Genomic DNA, 15,602 nt, shown 5'->3' on the forward strand with positions numbered 1-15,602 from the left:
TGAAAGATGATTCTGAAAACAAAATCGCACAATGAAATCCTTTACAATGCTGTAGAGTGAGTACATTTACATACGGTGGGAGGAGGGTCATTGTGGGGGTATATGTATCTACACCCTGCCAACACACATGCTAAAGCAGGCAATACAGGAACATTCCAGCATATCAAATGTTTTCTTCTCAGAGGCTTGCTGTTCATAAAAGTTTATTTTTATTAATGACTCAACAAATAAAAAGTAATATTTAAAACCAAAATGATTTTTAAAAAGGTGATGGTTATCAGAAGATATTTAAGAGTTAAGAGCAGGTATCACAAGCTTGTTGATAAAAAGATTAATAAAATTAGAGATGTAATACAGGTCAAAATATTTAAAATTTCTAAATATTTAACTTATTGGAATTAACGTACACAAAAATATGAAAAATTATATAAGTATATTTTAAAATATCTAACAATTGGTTAATATAGAATTTGATAAACCTAAGTATCACTAGCTGCAAAAGCAGTGATATACAATTTCTCAATGGAAAATGGTATACATTTTTGATAAGCAAATCTCTGCATGATAAATAGCAAGTGGTTAAGAATCTCTTTTAGAACCTAGATAGAGTGCAGAAAGTGGGGGCAGTGAGGTCCACCAACCTATACCGCACCGAAAGCATCTGCAAGCTATGACTTCGGCCTCTCAAACACAGAACTGTCAATTGCATAATTCTGACAATTTATCAATCTTTCACTTACATCATAGAATAGGGATAGTCACACGGAGATATTCCGGAACACTTCACACTACGTTACACTCAATAATATCAATGAATGATGATAGCTGCCTCCTGTTAAAGGCCTATTGGTAGGTGAGGGAGGGGAAACAGTGCAGATATAGCTATATGTCAGAGAATGTGAACTAGAGAAAAACGGAAGAGTTCTGGGATAATTTATCTTTTAGGGGAAGCATTAATAACTCACATACTAAGAGAAATTATGAAGCTTTTAGAATGGAAATGGTTATATGCCTTACTTGGCCTCTCCATACACATAAACATCCTTAAATTAAAATCTGAAAAATGAATTGCAGATAAAAATTAGTTTGCCTTAGAAAGTATACAATGTCATTTTAGCAGATATTTTCAATTTTTTTCCCCACTGAAACTGAAAGAGCCAAATAAATGTGATTTGAGGTTTTCATGTTCTTTCCAGTTCTTCAACTAAGGCACCAAACAGAATGAAAATACCAAATTGCAAATGAAACAGAAACAAAATATAAAATTAAATAATCCACAGCCTGCATCTTTAACATACTTTACATGCTGAATATGAAAAGTCTTTATAACTGCCACTTAATGGTAGATTATTTCCTATAAACCTTTGGTTCTATGAAAATCAGTTCCAGTATTTCAGCCAAAAATGAGAGGAAAAAAGAAGGCAAAGAGAATAAGGCATTGAAGATGGTGGCTAAAGTGAGCTTAAGATATATTTAGCAACTCACCTCTGTTTTCCAGAAGCTGAGATTTAATGTGGACATGGTGATGTAGGAGGGAAATGAAAGATGCTACATTGAGGTCTGAAAAAATAGTGTTATATAAACTAAATAGCAGGGAAGATCATAGTACAAGCTTGGAGTATACTGTGGTGAAAGACTTGGGCAGAAATAAGAATCAGGTACAAATTCAAGTATTGTTTTTCCTCCAACAAAGCTTCCTAAGGATAGTCAATATTAAACTAAACCCTCTCCTGAGGATGAATGATATCTCATCCAATGTGTATCCTTCAACACAAAGTGAAAAAAGCCCAGGAAGCTGGATAATGTCTACACTACTGCAAGGCTTCTCATTTCTTCTAGGTTTACCAATTTACTGGCATATAGTTGCTCATAGTAGCCTCTAATGATCCTTTGAATTTCTGTGGTATTAGTTGTAAGGTCTCCCTTTTTATCTTGGGCTAAAAGTTTTTTGATTTTGTTTATCTCTTCAAAAAAACCTTTTTTTTTTTTTTTTTTTTTTTGAGATGGAGTCTTGCTCTGTCGCCAGGCTGGAACGTAGTGACACAATCTCAGCTCATTGCAACCTCCGCCTTCTGGGTTCAAGTGATTCTCCTGCCTCAGCCTTCTGAGTAGCTGGGACTACAGCACCCAGATAATTTTTGTGTTTTTAGTAGAGACGGGGTTTCACCATGTTGGCCAGGATGGTCTTGATCTCTTGACCTTGTGATCTGCCCGCCTCAGCCTCCCGAAGTGCTGGGATTACTGATCTTTTTGTATTTTTTTGTTTCAATTTCATTTATTTCTGTTCTGATCATCATTATTTCTTCTATTCATTTTGGATTTGGTTTGCTCTTGCTTTTCTAGCTCTTTAAGATGCAACACTAGGTTGTTTATTTGAAGTTTTTCTACTTTTTTGATATAGGCACTGATTGCTATAAATTTTCCTGTTAGCACAGATTTTGCTGTATCCCATAAATTTTTGGAGGCTGTATTTCCATTTTAATTTCTTTCAAGAAATTGTTAAATTTCCTTCTTAATTTATTGACCCACTGGTCACTCAGGAGCACATTGTTTAATTTCCATGTGTCTTGCTATTGGTTTCTAGTTTTATTCCACTGTGATCACAGAAGATATTTGATATGATTTCAGTTTTTTTTGAACTTTTAAAGACTTGTTTTGTGACTTAACATATAGTCTATCCTTGAGAATGATCCATGTGCTGAGGAGAAGAATGTGTATTCTGCAGTCATTGCATGAAATGTTCTGTAAATATCTATTAGGTCCATTTGGTGTAACTTGCAGATTAAGTATGATATTTCTTTGTGGTTTTTCTGTCTGGGTGTTCTGTTCAGTGCTGAAAGAAGGGTCTTCAAGTCTCTAGCTATTATTGTATTGGGGTCTATCTATCTCTTTAGCTCTAGTAATATTTGCTTTATATATCTAGATGCTCCAGTGTTGGATAGACATATGTTTAAAAATTTTATATTCTCTTGCTGAATTGACTCCTTTATCATTATTTAGGACCCCCGAGCACTTTAGCCCATGGTGGCAGGGGTTGCTGGAACTGAGATACCAACTGCTGAGATGGAAGATTAACCTCTGGTTAGAGCTGTCTAAATGTTCCTTCCGTGGGCACCAGCTGAGCTCTGCCCCATGTTACTTTCTGTTGTGACACGGCAGCATCATATTCAAATGCAAAGTCCTGCAATCAGTGTGCCCTCCCCCTACCCAGGGTGTAGATTCTCTTTCTGCGCCATGTGGCAGCTACCAGGGGGAATGGAGGAGGGGTGGTATAGGAGATACAAGACTGTGTTTCCTATCCTCTTCAGTGCCTCTTTCCTTAATATGTTAAAACTAGGTACTATGATTGCTCACCTGGTTTTTGGTTCTTATGGGGGTGCTTTTTTGTGTAGATAGTTTTTCAATTTGATGTTCCTGCTGGGGGACAATTGCTGAAGGCTTCTATTTGGCCATATTGCTGTGTCTTCCTCCCCCATATCATGATTCTGCTTTAACAAACTTGGACACTGAAAATCTCAACTTTTATCCACTACTAAGGCAATCCCTCAGATCCAGTCGTTCAAAACTACTCCAGCTCTCCAACATCTCAAAGCTCTGTTGATATAACTCTCTCAATTGTTTATTTCCTTATGAATTCATTCATCAATTTTATTGTCATATCAACTTCCAATTCACCCTGATCACTACTCTCTTTACTGGACAACCATTTTAACGATAACCCTTGACGTTTGTTCCCTTGTCTTTTTATTATCTTGGGTAACCACTGGGATTGCTGAGTACTCCTGGTTGAAACCAAGAGACTACATCTAAGTATCTATGTAGGATTTTGAATTTTACTTCCTAAATCCTAGATGCTATCTGAGGTAAATTCAGGTGATTATTATTGCTTTAAAATTTTCTAGAATCTTTTTTTTTTTCTTTCTTGAGACAGAATCTCATTCTGTCACTCATGCCAGAGAGCACAGTGGCATGATCACAACTCACTGTAACCTCTAACTCCTGGGCTCAAGTGGTCCTCTCACCTCAGCCTCCCAAGTAGCCAGCACTGCAGGAGTACACCACCATGCCAAGCCAAGGTATTAAAAAAAAAAAATTTTTTTTTTTTTGTAGAGTTGTTACCAGGGCTGTTCTTAAACTCCTGGGCTCAAATGATTCTCCCACCTCAGCCTCCCAGAATCCCAAAGTGCTCACAGGCCTGAGCCACCATGCCTGGCCTCTACTATTGTTAAAGTCCTCGAAACACACAGAATCTCTTTCTAAGCTCAAACTAAAAGCATACTAAAGGCTACATATGTAATATATCTGGCATATGTATTTTTCTTTCATCTCATCAGCATTTAACTAAGGCAATATGTTAAAGTTTCATTAACATAGCTGTGGCCGACTTAAAATTTACAATGAATCAAAAGATGCTGAACTGAGGTTTACCTTCTCTTTATGACAAAGAAAAAAGTGTGAAGCAAATAAATGATGTCAGTATGGCTAACATGGTTCACACTAATCTAGAAAACAGTCTGAGCGTTTGAAAGTGTTGGCCAGGTGCAGTGGCTCACGCCTATAATCCTAGCACTTTGGAAAGCTGAGGCGGGTGGACTTCCTGAGCTCAGGGGTTTGAGACCAGCCAAGGCAACATGGTAAAACCCCGTCCCTACTAACATACAAAAAATTAGCCAGGCGTGGTGGCTCATGCCTGTAATCCTAGCTACACATGAGGCTGAGACAGGAGAATCGCTTGGACCCGGGAGGTGGAGGTTGCAGTGAGCCAAGATCGCGCCACTGTACTCCAGCCTGGTCCAGCCTGTGCGACAGAGCAAGGCTGTGTCTCAAAAAAAAAAAAAAAAAAAGTATCATTTACATACTGCTGAAATTCCATATTATCTTTATTTCCTCTTCAAAGCTGTTCCCAAGGAAATAATATGAGTAACTCCCTTTGAAAAACAGTACTTTTAAAAGTTTTATTTTTAAAGTATTAATTCAGCCACTTCTCCTTTTACACGTTTAATATTTATCCTTAGTTCTCCAGAACTTTCCTGGTCTCTACTCTTTCACCTTCATCTTTTCTCTCTCATCAGTCTCGTCCCAGTTCTGCTCTATCATGATCTGCCTTCTCACCTCCCTGCACCACTTGCTTTGTCTTTCAGTTTGTTTTCTTCTGGTATTTCTCTTGGGCATGCTGCCTAAGACCTTGAGACAAGGTTTGAAAATACAGAGGAGTAAGAAGAGGACACTGAGATTAGGTAAGCAAACTTCTACTCAGTTCACTTTATGGATTCTTACTGACTATACCTGGCACAAATGAAAGGTAAAGTGATAGGCCAAAAAAGGAGCAAAACTTAATAGTATCAATTGAAGTTAAGGAGACTGAAGACACTGAAAACTCTGGCTTGGGGAGAAGAAATAAGGCCACTATAGTGACTTTAGTCATAGAAAATTTTGATACTCTGATTGAAATATGCTACCAAGAAGAATGTTTCAGATGTAGTAGTCAGATATAGTACATGAAACGCAGCTAGCCTGAAACAGATTGTAAACCGTGATTTTTGTTGGATTTGATGACTCAAGTCAGGCTAGCAAGTAATAAGAAGAGACCTTAAGGAAAAACACAAACAATATAGGTAATGGTGTTGGGGTTTTTGTTAGTTGAATCAGACCTAAACTGATGTTACAGGAAAAAGCTAAGAAGCACCCTTCTCATTAACAGTAGTGTCTTGACCTATATTCTTAATAGATCAACCTCAATATTATGATTATCTGTGATCACAAAAGCATTTGTTTTCACTATCTAAAAGAGCAGGAATGTCATCCTGAACATTCTGGCCAAATTCCAACTCTGTAATTACTATCTGTTGAATGAATGCTACTATTAACTTGAGTAATTACTATATACCGAACTCCCACTCATGCATTTACTTAAACATTTTTTGTATGGCTGTGGGTACTTTTATGAGACTAAGCCAGGGAGAAAGTTTTCTACACTCACGGGAAAACAAAGTAGTAGCTGGATAAAAATATAAGAAAAGTTTGCAGTAATTGAACATATCTTCACTGAAGTTCAGAGCTGTGCTGCTCAACCTGTTTTAGGGGTGTAGGGCAGGGGGCTGGTTCCCAATCCATCTGAGAGATAAGAATAGATCATACTGCTGTCAAGCAGAGGTGCTCACTCTGCCAGTAATTATTATCATCTACCGCTATCAAAATCTATGTTGGTCCATTTGTTCATTCACTCATCATTTATTTAACAAAAAATGTATAGTTTCTACTATGTCTCAGGCACTATTCTAAACATAAGGTATATAGCAGTGAACAAGACAGACAAGGTTCCTGTCCTTAAAGATCTTATAATAGAGGAAAAGACAGGCAGTAAACAAACCAATATATAAGATAAGTTAGTAAGCTGATTAGTACCAGAGAAGACACAACAAGAGTGATACAGTACACGGTAACTTAGAAGAGATAATTAATATGTAGGATGGCCAAGCATGGTTTTTCTAAGAGGACGTCATTAAACCTTAAATGGATAACATGAAGCCAACTCTGGAAGAAGCCAGGAGAAGTGCATTCTAAGAGGAAAGGATAAGTACGGAGGCATTAAAATGGGAAAGGCTTGGTGTATTCAATGAAACACAAGGCCAGTGTGGCTAGTGGGTAAGAAGTTGGTGCACACAAGGGTGAGATTAAAAAGGGCCTCTTGGTCTATGTAAGAAATGTGGATTTTGTAGGGGAGGTAGGAATAAGAATTTAAAGATAAGTAGCCTACCATCCTGGGAAGACTAAAGTATTCATCTTCCCATATCCCTACCGAGAATCATCATCTGGATCTTTGTTACTCAAACTGCAGTTTAAAGACTAGTGGCATTAATTTTGGCATCAAGTGGGAGTTGTTTAGAAATTGAAAATGGCTCCATCTTGGTCCTTCTGAATCTGAATCTGCATTTTAACCAGTGATTAGCATACACATTATAGGTGGAGAAAATTCATCTAAAGTGCTGCTCTGAAAAGTATCTGCAACTCCTGGTGAACTGTGGGCTCTAACGCAGATAACCTAAAGTTGGCTTGAGAGTGAATTAAAAGAAAAAAATTCATGTTGTTCTTCAGAGAATACAAATTCTAGGTATTTCCAATGTTTTAACAAAAGGGGTTAAATATAATCATAGACCTAAACATATGAGAGCAAAAAAGAATTCTTTTTTTGAAAAATCATAAAAGATGTGGCTAATCACATATATGGTATGGCTACTTTAAAGACATGATGTTCTCTAATGTAAAGATATTCACATGACAGCAAAGCAAACTCCATTTTTCAACTAGAAGAGTTGATTGATTACCTATCTCTTGCCAATTCCTATCTATTAACTAAGTAAAGCCCATCTCAAAAATGTATCTTTAATGACTGAGTCCACACCTTATTCTAATTGCTTAGTTTCTCATACCTTATATTCTGAAATGTTTATCTTTTAATATCCTTCTTTTAACTTTTCAACTTTTTTATTTAAAAAAATTTCTAAACTACAGAAAAGATGAAAAAATAGGACAGTGAACATCTCTATACTCTTTACCTAGATTCACTAATTATTAACATTTTGTCACTTTTATCTTTTTTCTCTATGTATGCACATACATACTCAATTTTTTCTGACCTATCTGAAAGCAAATAGTTGCTATTCATATTTAACCCCTAATTACCTCACCATGTACTATGTCTATGAACAAAGATGTTATCATTTTTGATCAAGGATCTGATCACAGACCATACATTACATTTGGTTTCCATGTCTCTCTAGTCTAGAGAAGCCTCCCTCCAACTTTTTTGGTTGTTATGATACTGACACTTTAGAAGTCAGTTGTTCTGTAGAATATTCTACATTAATTTGTTTTCTCAGGATTAGGTCCAAATCAAACATTTTGGTTGGTAATATTTTAGGTTAAATATTTCAGTGAGATCACCACAAATTGATGTTTTATTTTAACTCTTTTCATAGCCCCTGTGTTTATGTTTTGTTCCCAAGTAAATTTGAAATAAGCTCCTTCAAGGATGTGGCCATACTTTCTATTTCTTTGTTATTTCCCCAAAGAATGTAGTACAACCTTTGTGTATATTACATACACAATAAATAAATGAAAAACTCAAAAGCAGAGTTGACAACTATTTCTAAGGATAGCAGAATACATATAACTATTATACATTGAGTGGTTTTATACCAGACTAAAAATATTTGGGCTTTGCCTCTAAAATTTTTGAGAGAAATAATTAAGCAGGTAAACAGTTTAGAACAATACCTAATATAGTATGTACAAAAAATGTCTAGGAAAGCTGGGGCTAAAGGCAGATATCAAGCAGACTGAACTAATTGGAAGGTGAGGGAATAAAGAGGATGGTCAGGTAACATATCTCAAAATATTTTTATGAGTAAACTGAGCTTTACACGGAAGCTGGAGACAACAGATTTAAGAAAGATCTCATCTTTTAAGTTGTACTTGATTAGAAACTATTTCTTAGAGAAGAAAAAAGAGCATAATAGTTCATTTAATTCTTGTTTAACCAGCTGAGAGGCCAGGCACTTGTAATCCCAGCACTTTGGGAGGCCAAGGTGGGTGGATCACCTGAGGTCAGGAGTTTGTGACCAGCCTGACTGACATGGTGAGACTCTGTCTCTACTAAAAATACAAAAATTAGCTGGGCCTGGTGGCGCATGCCTGTAATCCTCGCTACTTGGGAGGCTGAAGCAGAAGAATTGCTTGAACGTGGGAGGCAGAAGTTGCAGTGAGCCGAGATCACACCATTGCACTCCAGCCTGGGCAACAAGAGCAAAACTCTGTCTCCAAAAAAAAAAAAAAAAATAGGAAGCTGAGAACAGTACACAGAGACAACAAAATATGATATTAAAATAAAAGTGTGTTATATCAGATGGGGTTCAGGGAATATTTAAAAATTATTTTCAAGAAATACAATTTTTAGTTTACATTTAGATGAAGCTTACTAGATTAAAAGTGAAGTAAATATGAAAACATGTCACACAAAAGAAAGGGAAGCGTAAATATGACATAGAACAAGAGAGCACAAAACTGGAGATAGGGTATATAAAGAACATTTGTTAAGTAAGTCACTCTTAATTAAGATCAGGTTTTGAACTACCAGCTGATAATTTTGAAGTATGTCAGCTAATGATTAAGACTATTCTTTTACGCTGCCCCACACATTTTTTAAGTGTTGGTCATTATGTAATCAAATTGCTTTTAAGATAGCGTTTATGCTTCTCTCCTGCTGTTTTTTTTTTTTTCCTGTACATAACCAACAAGTTATTAAAAGAAAAACAGAAGCTTTATCTCATCCAAATGCAACTGGGAAAATATACTACTACATGATGCCTATAAATGTCATATGTGGTGAGCTCCTCCAGATTTATATTTCATGAAAATAATGGTTGATGTCATTGCTAGACATCTTGCAGTTACCAGGAAACTTTGTAATGCTGAACAAACAAATTAACATTATTTTTCTAAAAAGTACTACTGAATAAATCTGAAATTATTATCTAAGCATGAATACATATTCCTTTTAAACCAAAGCATATTTTGAAAAGCAGTAATTCAAAAAGATTTAAAACCTACTACACACTGTATAAAAACAGAATATTTAGGATACTTGCCCTTGAGATACACAATATTACATAATGAATAGTTTTTATGACACACATAGCTAAAAACAGCTCATGTTTCTTCTCTTTCATAGAAGAGTTATTTGGTTTGGCCGACAGATGTGGAATTTTGGTTCTATGAAAAAAAGTACTCCAGGATTCTGCAAAGAGCCAAAAATTACATGGGCAGATGACATACCATATACCACTAGCCTTTACAAACAGCTCTCTAGCAAGAAAGCCAACCTTAGTCTTGTGTATCAATGTAATTCTCTTGTTTAAGTGTAAGGATTATAGTTATGCTAAATAGTGAGATAACAGTCAATTCTGTAACAAGTTCACTGCTTTCAAACAGACAAATATCATTATAACTACAGGACCATCACAAATAACTTTCTAATAAGCCTACTTCAATTTGGCATTTGATCCCAAGTAGTATTTGCAAACATTATCTATACTTCTCATGGGGTGGAATTCCCATGCCCTTCCATATTTATAGAGAGAACTTTACTTATAATTGCAGTCAAAATTCCAGGTGTGGGAGAAATGTATGCTACTACTATTAAAGAGATGAGCAAATTTTATTTCATAAGATAATTTCCTCTACTTTTCTTAAAACCATTTCACAAAATTATTTATTCATCTGTTTATCTAAAACTTCGTGAGAATTTGAAAGGTAAGATTATGTTGAAGAAGCCACAACTAAACTATATATACATTTATAAGCAATATATATATAAACTCTCTCTGTATCTCTCTCTATCTATATCTAGTAAAGAGGGGCTGGTCACAAAATTGAATACAAGTATCCATCAAATATTTCTCCATCATAAGTTGAGACAATAATTTTTTTGCAGGGTATCATGCCAAAATTATATTTTTAAAAGGATACTACACTGAGGAACATCAATTTTTTCAAAAATTCAAGCTATTCATTAATTCATTTACTTCACAAATATTTGAGTACATACTATATGCAAGGAAATGTGTCAAATACTGTCAAGTAAAATTATACAAAAGTTAGCTGGCCCTCTCCCCTAAAAGGCTTACGATCCATTGAGATCAGCACTCACATCCCTTTAAAATACTTTATCCCCTTGAGCTAGAAAATTTGAGTGAGGAAGTATTAGAAAACATTTGGGCATTCCTTAAGTGGTAATTACCTGATCTTGCAACGACATCACTGGATTATTTTTGGTAGTGTTGATATGAAGAACATGGTATTTATTCTTTGCACACAGGTCATAGGCGATATTGGTAAATGAAGTGCTTGCCGTTTTGGGAACTCTGTTATAAATGATCACCATGTCCTCTTCCTCATCTAAAGTGGCATCTTGCCGAGGGCCATCCATTGTATGTCGCTGCTCAATTTCTCGGACTTCATGTCTTGCAATAGCCCTTTCTGCAAAGAAAAACAGATACAAACTAAGTTTTTAAGGACACTATAAGGAAGTTATGAACACTGAACTTTGGACCATGATTAGAAAAGATACAAAAAAGAAAACAAAAAACAAAAGCAAAGAACCAAGGGATGTGGAAAACATGTGTAAATTGCTTGGATTTCTAAGAGGATCTAGTTGATTCTAAAACAGCTGTACAGCCTGGAACATAATCTTCCTATTCAAGAACTAGGTAAGAGCTGCTGAAGAAATGTTTTGAGGACCAAAGCTTCGGAATTCCTTATGAAGGATAATACATATGTATATCAAGAACAAAGGAATAAAGAGTCAACAAATGCAGAATAGCACAGACCACAGAGTACTTCAGTGCAGTTCAAAAGTCACTTTACATTCTAATAGAATTCCTACAGCCTGAATTAATTGTCAAACACACAAAAATTGCATGGAATACTAAACTTCATAGTACAAAAATGAACTTAGAAGAGAAATTACTTATAATTTAAGAAAAGGTTTTGAAATTTATTACCCAATTTAGTTATTCTCTGGTTTATAAAAATGTAGCAGGACAGTGATTATAAATTATAAATTATAAAAATGTAGCAGGACAGTGATTATAAAGTGATTATAAATGTTAATATGACTTAAGAGTAGAAACAATATGACTTACAAGAGTAGAAACAATACTACCATAAATCCTTTTTCTTTTTGGTGTTGCATTAGAAACTATGTTTAGCACATGGCTATGCTTTTCCCTTAAATTTCATGGTTCCTCTAAAATCACCTATCTGCTATGTGGTTTCAAAAGCAGTTACGTTTTGCTTTCTAGTATTCTCTATTTAATGCAAACTTCAGCTTCAAATATATATATTCAAATATCTATACTTTCTAAATATATTCAAATACATATTTTTTCTCTTATAAATATATATGAATAAGAATGCAAGAAAAGGAGAGGAAAGAAGGAAATGAGGAGCGTGAAATCTCTAGCAAGATTGCGAATACTTTGCACAGGGATAGTTACACATATAGCATGTCTCTCTTAACCCCCAAGTCTTTGTGCACGCTATCTCACCTATCTTGAACAATCTTCCATTTCCCCACCCAACCTTTACATTTCAACTCAACTGTTTCCCAGGGAAGCATCTGATAGCTCTGACTAGGTCAAATCATCTTTTTTTTTTTTTTTTCGGAGACGGAGTCTCGCTTTGTCACCCAGGCTGGAGTACAGTGGTGCGACCTTGGCTCACTGCAAACTCTGCCTCCTGGGTTCAGGCAGTTCTCTGCCTCAGCCTACTGAGTAGTTGGGATTACAGGCGCCCGCCACCACACCCAGCTAATTTTTGTATTTTTAGTAGAGACACGGTTTCACCGTCTTGGCCAGGCTGGTCTTGAGCTCCTGACCTCATGATCCACCCGCCTCGGCCTCCCAAAGTGCTGGGATTACAGGCATGAGCCACCACGCCCGGCTATCTTTTAAAAAATATACATTCACCTATCTTATATTACATGTCTCATTATATTTATCATAATTGTAGTTTTACATTGTATGTGTGGTTATTAGTGTCCCCTATGATGCTGACAACTTAACAAAGTAAGATGAAAAGCAATGTGGTATAATTACAGCAACAAGTGGAGACTTCAAATATTGTCAGAGCATGCATCTTTGATTTTGGTTGAAAAGATATGGACACCATGTTATATAGAATACACTCTGAACTGAGGATTTGCATTCAAAAAACCAGAATTAAAAATTCCACGCCTGCTGCTTACTAGCAGTGGGCTTTCCAAAACAGAAGTACATATATGAGAGATATACGTATGTGTTATATATTTATATGCAAATATACATACTCTTTTATTCTGGGGGAAGGTGTGAACTGAAAATGGAGAGAGAAAGACATAATGAGCTTAATATTGAATACACTGTTGGATAGCCTGGGTCATCCAGGAGATATAAGATAATTAGGCTTATAGGTGTACAGTTGAGAATAAAGGTTCAAGTAGCAGATAGACAGCTGCCTAGACAATATACAGTATGTAGCACAGACAGAGATCCTAGGATAGAATCTTAGATAATACCAATATTTAAAAGGCAAGTAGAAAAAGATAATCCATAAAAGAAACTAAGAATAAGAAAGAAAAAAGAGCCAGGAGAGACTTTAAAGAAGCACATACCATACTATTTTTCAAATCAACAGTGCTTTATAAATAAACCTACAAATCAAGGTAACATACTATAAGCATCCATACAAGATTTGGAAGTTGTCTTAGATTAAATTCAACTAATTTTTATTGAGAACCTATGAACATTATTATTATTTTTTTGAGACAGGGTCTCACTCTGTCACCCAGGCTGGAGTGCAGTGGTGTGACCATGGCTCACTGCAGCCTTGACCTCCCCAGGCTTAGGTTATCCTCCCACATCAGCCTCCCAAGTAGCTGGGACTACAGGTGCACATGATCACATCTGGCTAATTTTTGTATTTTTTGTAGAGACAGCGTTTCACCATGTTGCCCAGGCTGGTCTTGAACTCCCAGGCTCATGTGATCCTCCCTCCTCAGCCTCCCAAAGTGTTGGGATTGTAGGTGTGAGCCACTGTACCTGGCCTGAACATTATTATATTCAACAATTTTAAAGGAACATTATCTTCTGAACAGTTCAAAACTATTATGGTAATGTTACATCCAAACACCCTCCCCTTTTCTACTAAGGGAAATACAACAGTGCTGTTGGCATTTAAGCGCTGACAGAAGTGTGAGAGGTTTCCTCTAGCAACACAGACATATGTGAAATTGCCTTTAAAAGATTCACCTACTCACACAAGTAGGAGTTCGTGCTAAAGAAAAAAAAAGATTCACTTACAATCAACAATGCTGAATTTACTCACACTAGTTTTTTCTTCAAATCAAATACTTGGAAAAAAAGATTTTTTGTGTTATTTCATAAGCAGGTATCTATTTTATCTATAAAAAACATGAGACAAACTGCAAAATTGTTTTAAAATTACCTCATCAACTTTGCTACACCTCCAGCAGGGCCATGAAACAAACATGTTTTTAAAAAGTAATTATTATTCTTGGTTCATTATGTGTATTAAATAATATAAACTGTGTATTTCACACAATTTTAGAAACGTCTTAAATTGTAAAAAGGTAGAAATATTGGAATCACTACTTGCCTCATTCAAATAGTATTTACATGCATTTTCTATTTTTCAAGTGTTTTTACTTTGCTTAAATATATAGGACAATTATTAATATAATGTTAGGCCTGAAACTACATAAAAAGATAAAAATTGTATGGAAAATTAAGAACAATTTTGTAATATTAAACCATATCTCAGTTGAACAGTAGTAACTATTATTGATGAAAAATTACTATCTTTCTTCTGTGGCAATACTTAAAATCAATAAGAGTGTTTTCAATATGGTCATTTTCTTTATTTACTAAGTAAGTATTAGATAGTTATAATTCTTTTTTTTAGCAAAGATGCTCTACATCTAGTTAGTACAGCCTCTTCTGAGGCTTTCTTAAATCACTGAAGAAAGTTTACTAGTTACGCCACATTTGTAGTGCACTTAGAATGTAGGCAGTATATTCAAAATACTTAGGATACATTTTGTCATAATGTTTTCTTCATCTTTGAGTAATAAATTGCAGTTCACCGTTGAACAACATGGATTTGAACTGCACGAGTCCAATACGTGGATTCTTTTTCAATAAAATTTACACTGAGTGTGTCTGCTTCTCCTGCCTCCTACCTCCTTTATCTCTTCTGCTTCTGGCACCCATGAGACAGCAAGACTAGGCCCACCTCTTCCTCCTCAGCCTGCTCAGTGTGAAGATGACAAGGACGAAAATGTTTGTGATAATCTATTTCCACTTAACAAATAGAAAACATATTTTCTTAGAGCCTGGCCTGGTGGCATGCACCTGTAGTCCCAGCTACTGCTACTCAGGAGTTGAGGTAGGAGGATTGCTTAAGCCCAGGAGTTTGAGACAAGCCTGGGCAATGCAGCTAGACCCCCATCTCTTAAAAAAAATTTTTTAATAAAAAAATAAAAAAATACATATTTTCTATTTCTTGTATGTTAAATAACATTTTCTCTAGTTTACTTTATTGTAAGAATATAGTATATAGCGTTACAAGAATACAGCATGTAATATACCAATATGTGTTAATCAACTGTTTATTGATTGGCCAGGCTTCTGGCCAACAGTAAGCTATTAATAGTTAAGTTTAAAGGTGTTAGGAAGTTCTTTGACAACCGGTGCAAAGATGCCCTCTCTCACCACTCCTATTCAACATAGTATTGGAAGTTCTGGCCAGGGCAATCAGGCAGGAGAAAGAAATAAAGGGTATTCAATTAGGAAAAGAGGAAGTCAAATTGTCCCTGTTTGCAGATGACATGATTGTATATTTAGAAAACCCCATCGTCTCAGCCCAAAATCTCCTTAAGCTGATAAGCAACTTCAGCAAAGTCTCAGGATACAAAATCGATGTGCAAAAATCACAAGCATTCCTATACACCAATAATAGAGAGCCAAATCATGAGTGAACTCCCA

General features: G+C 35.7%; 1 protein-coding gene across 2 annotated transcripts in view; it reads right to left on the reverse strand.

The window, feature by feature from the left end:
- HS2ST1 (heparan sulfate 2-O-sulfotransferase 1) overlaps positions 1-15,602 on the reverse strand; it is a 200,920-nt gene that overhangs the window by 23,753 nt on the left and 161,565 nt on the right. For both annotated transcript variants that reach the window (XM_054477653.2, XM_054477642.2), the window contains exon 2: positions 10,799-11,037. In XM_054477653.2, the coding sequence (XP_054333628.1) occupies positions 10,799-11,037 (239 nt within the window). The remainder of the gene's footprint in view (positions 1-10,798; positions 11,038-15,602) is intronic.

Source organism: Pongo pygmaeus, chromosome 1, assembly GCF_028885625.2.
Source record: "Pongo pygmaeus isolate AG05252 chromosome 1, NHGRI_mPonPyg2-v2.0_pri, whole genome shotgun sequence".
Lineage (NCBI taxonomy): Eukaryota > Metazoa > Chordata > Mammalia > Primates > Hominidae > Pongo > Pongo pygmaeus.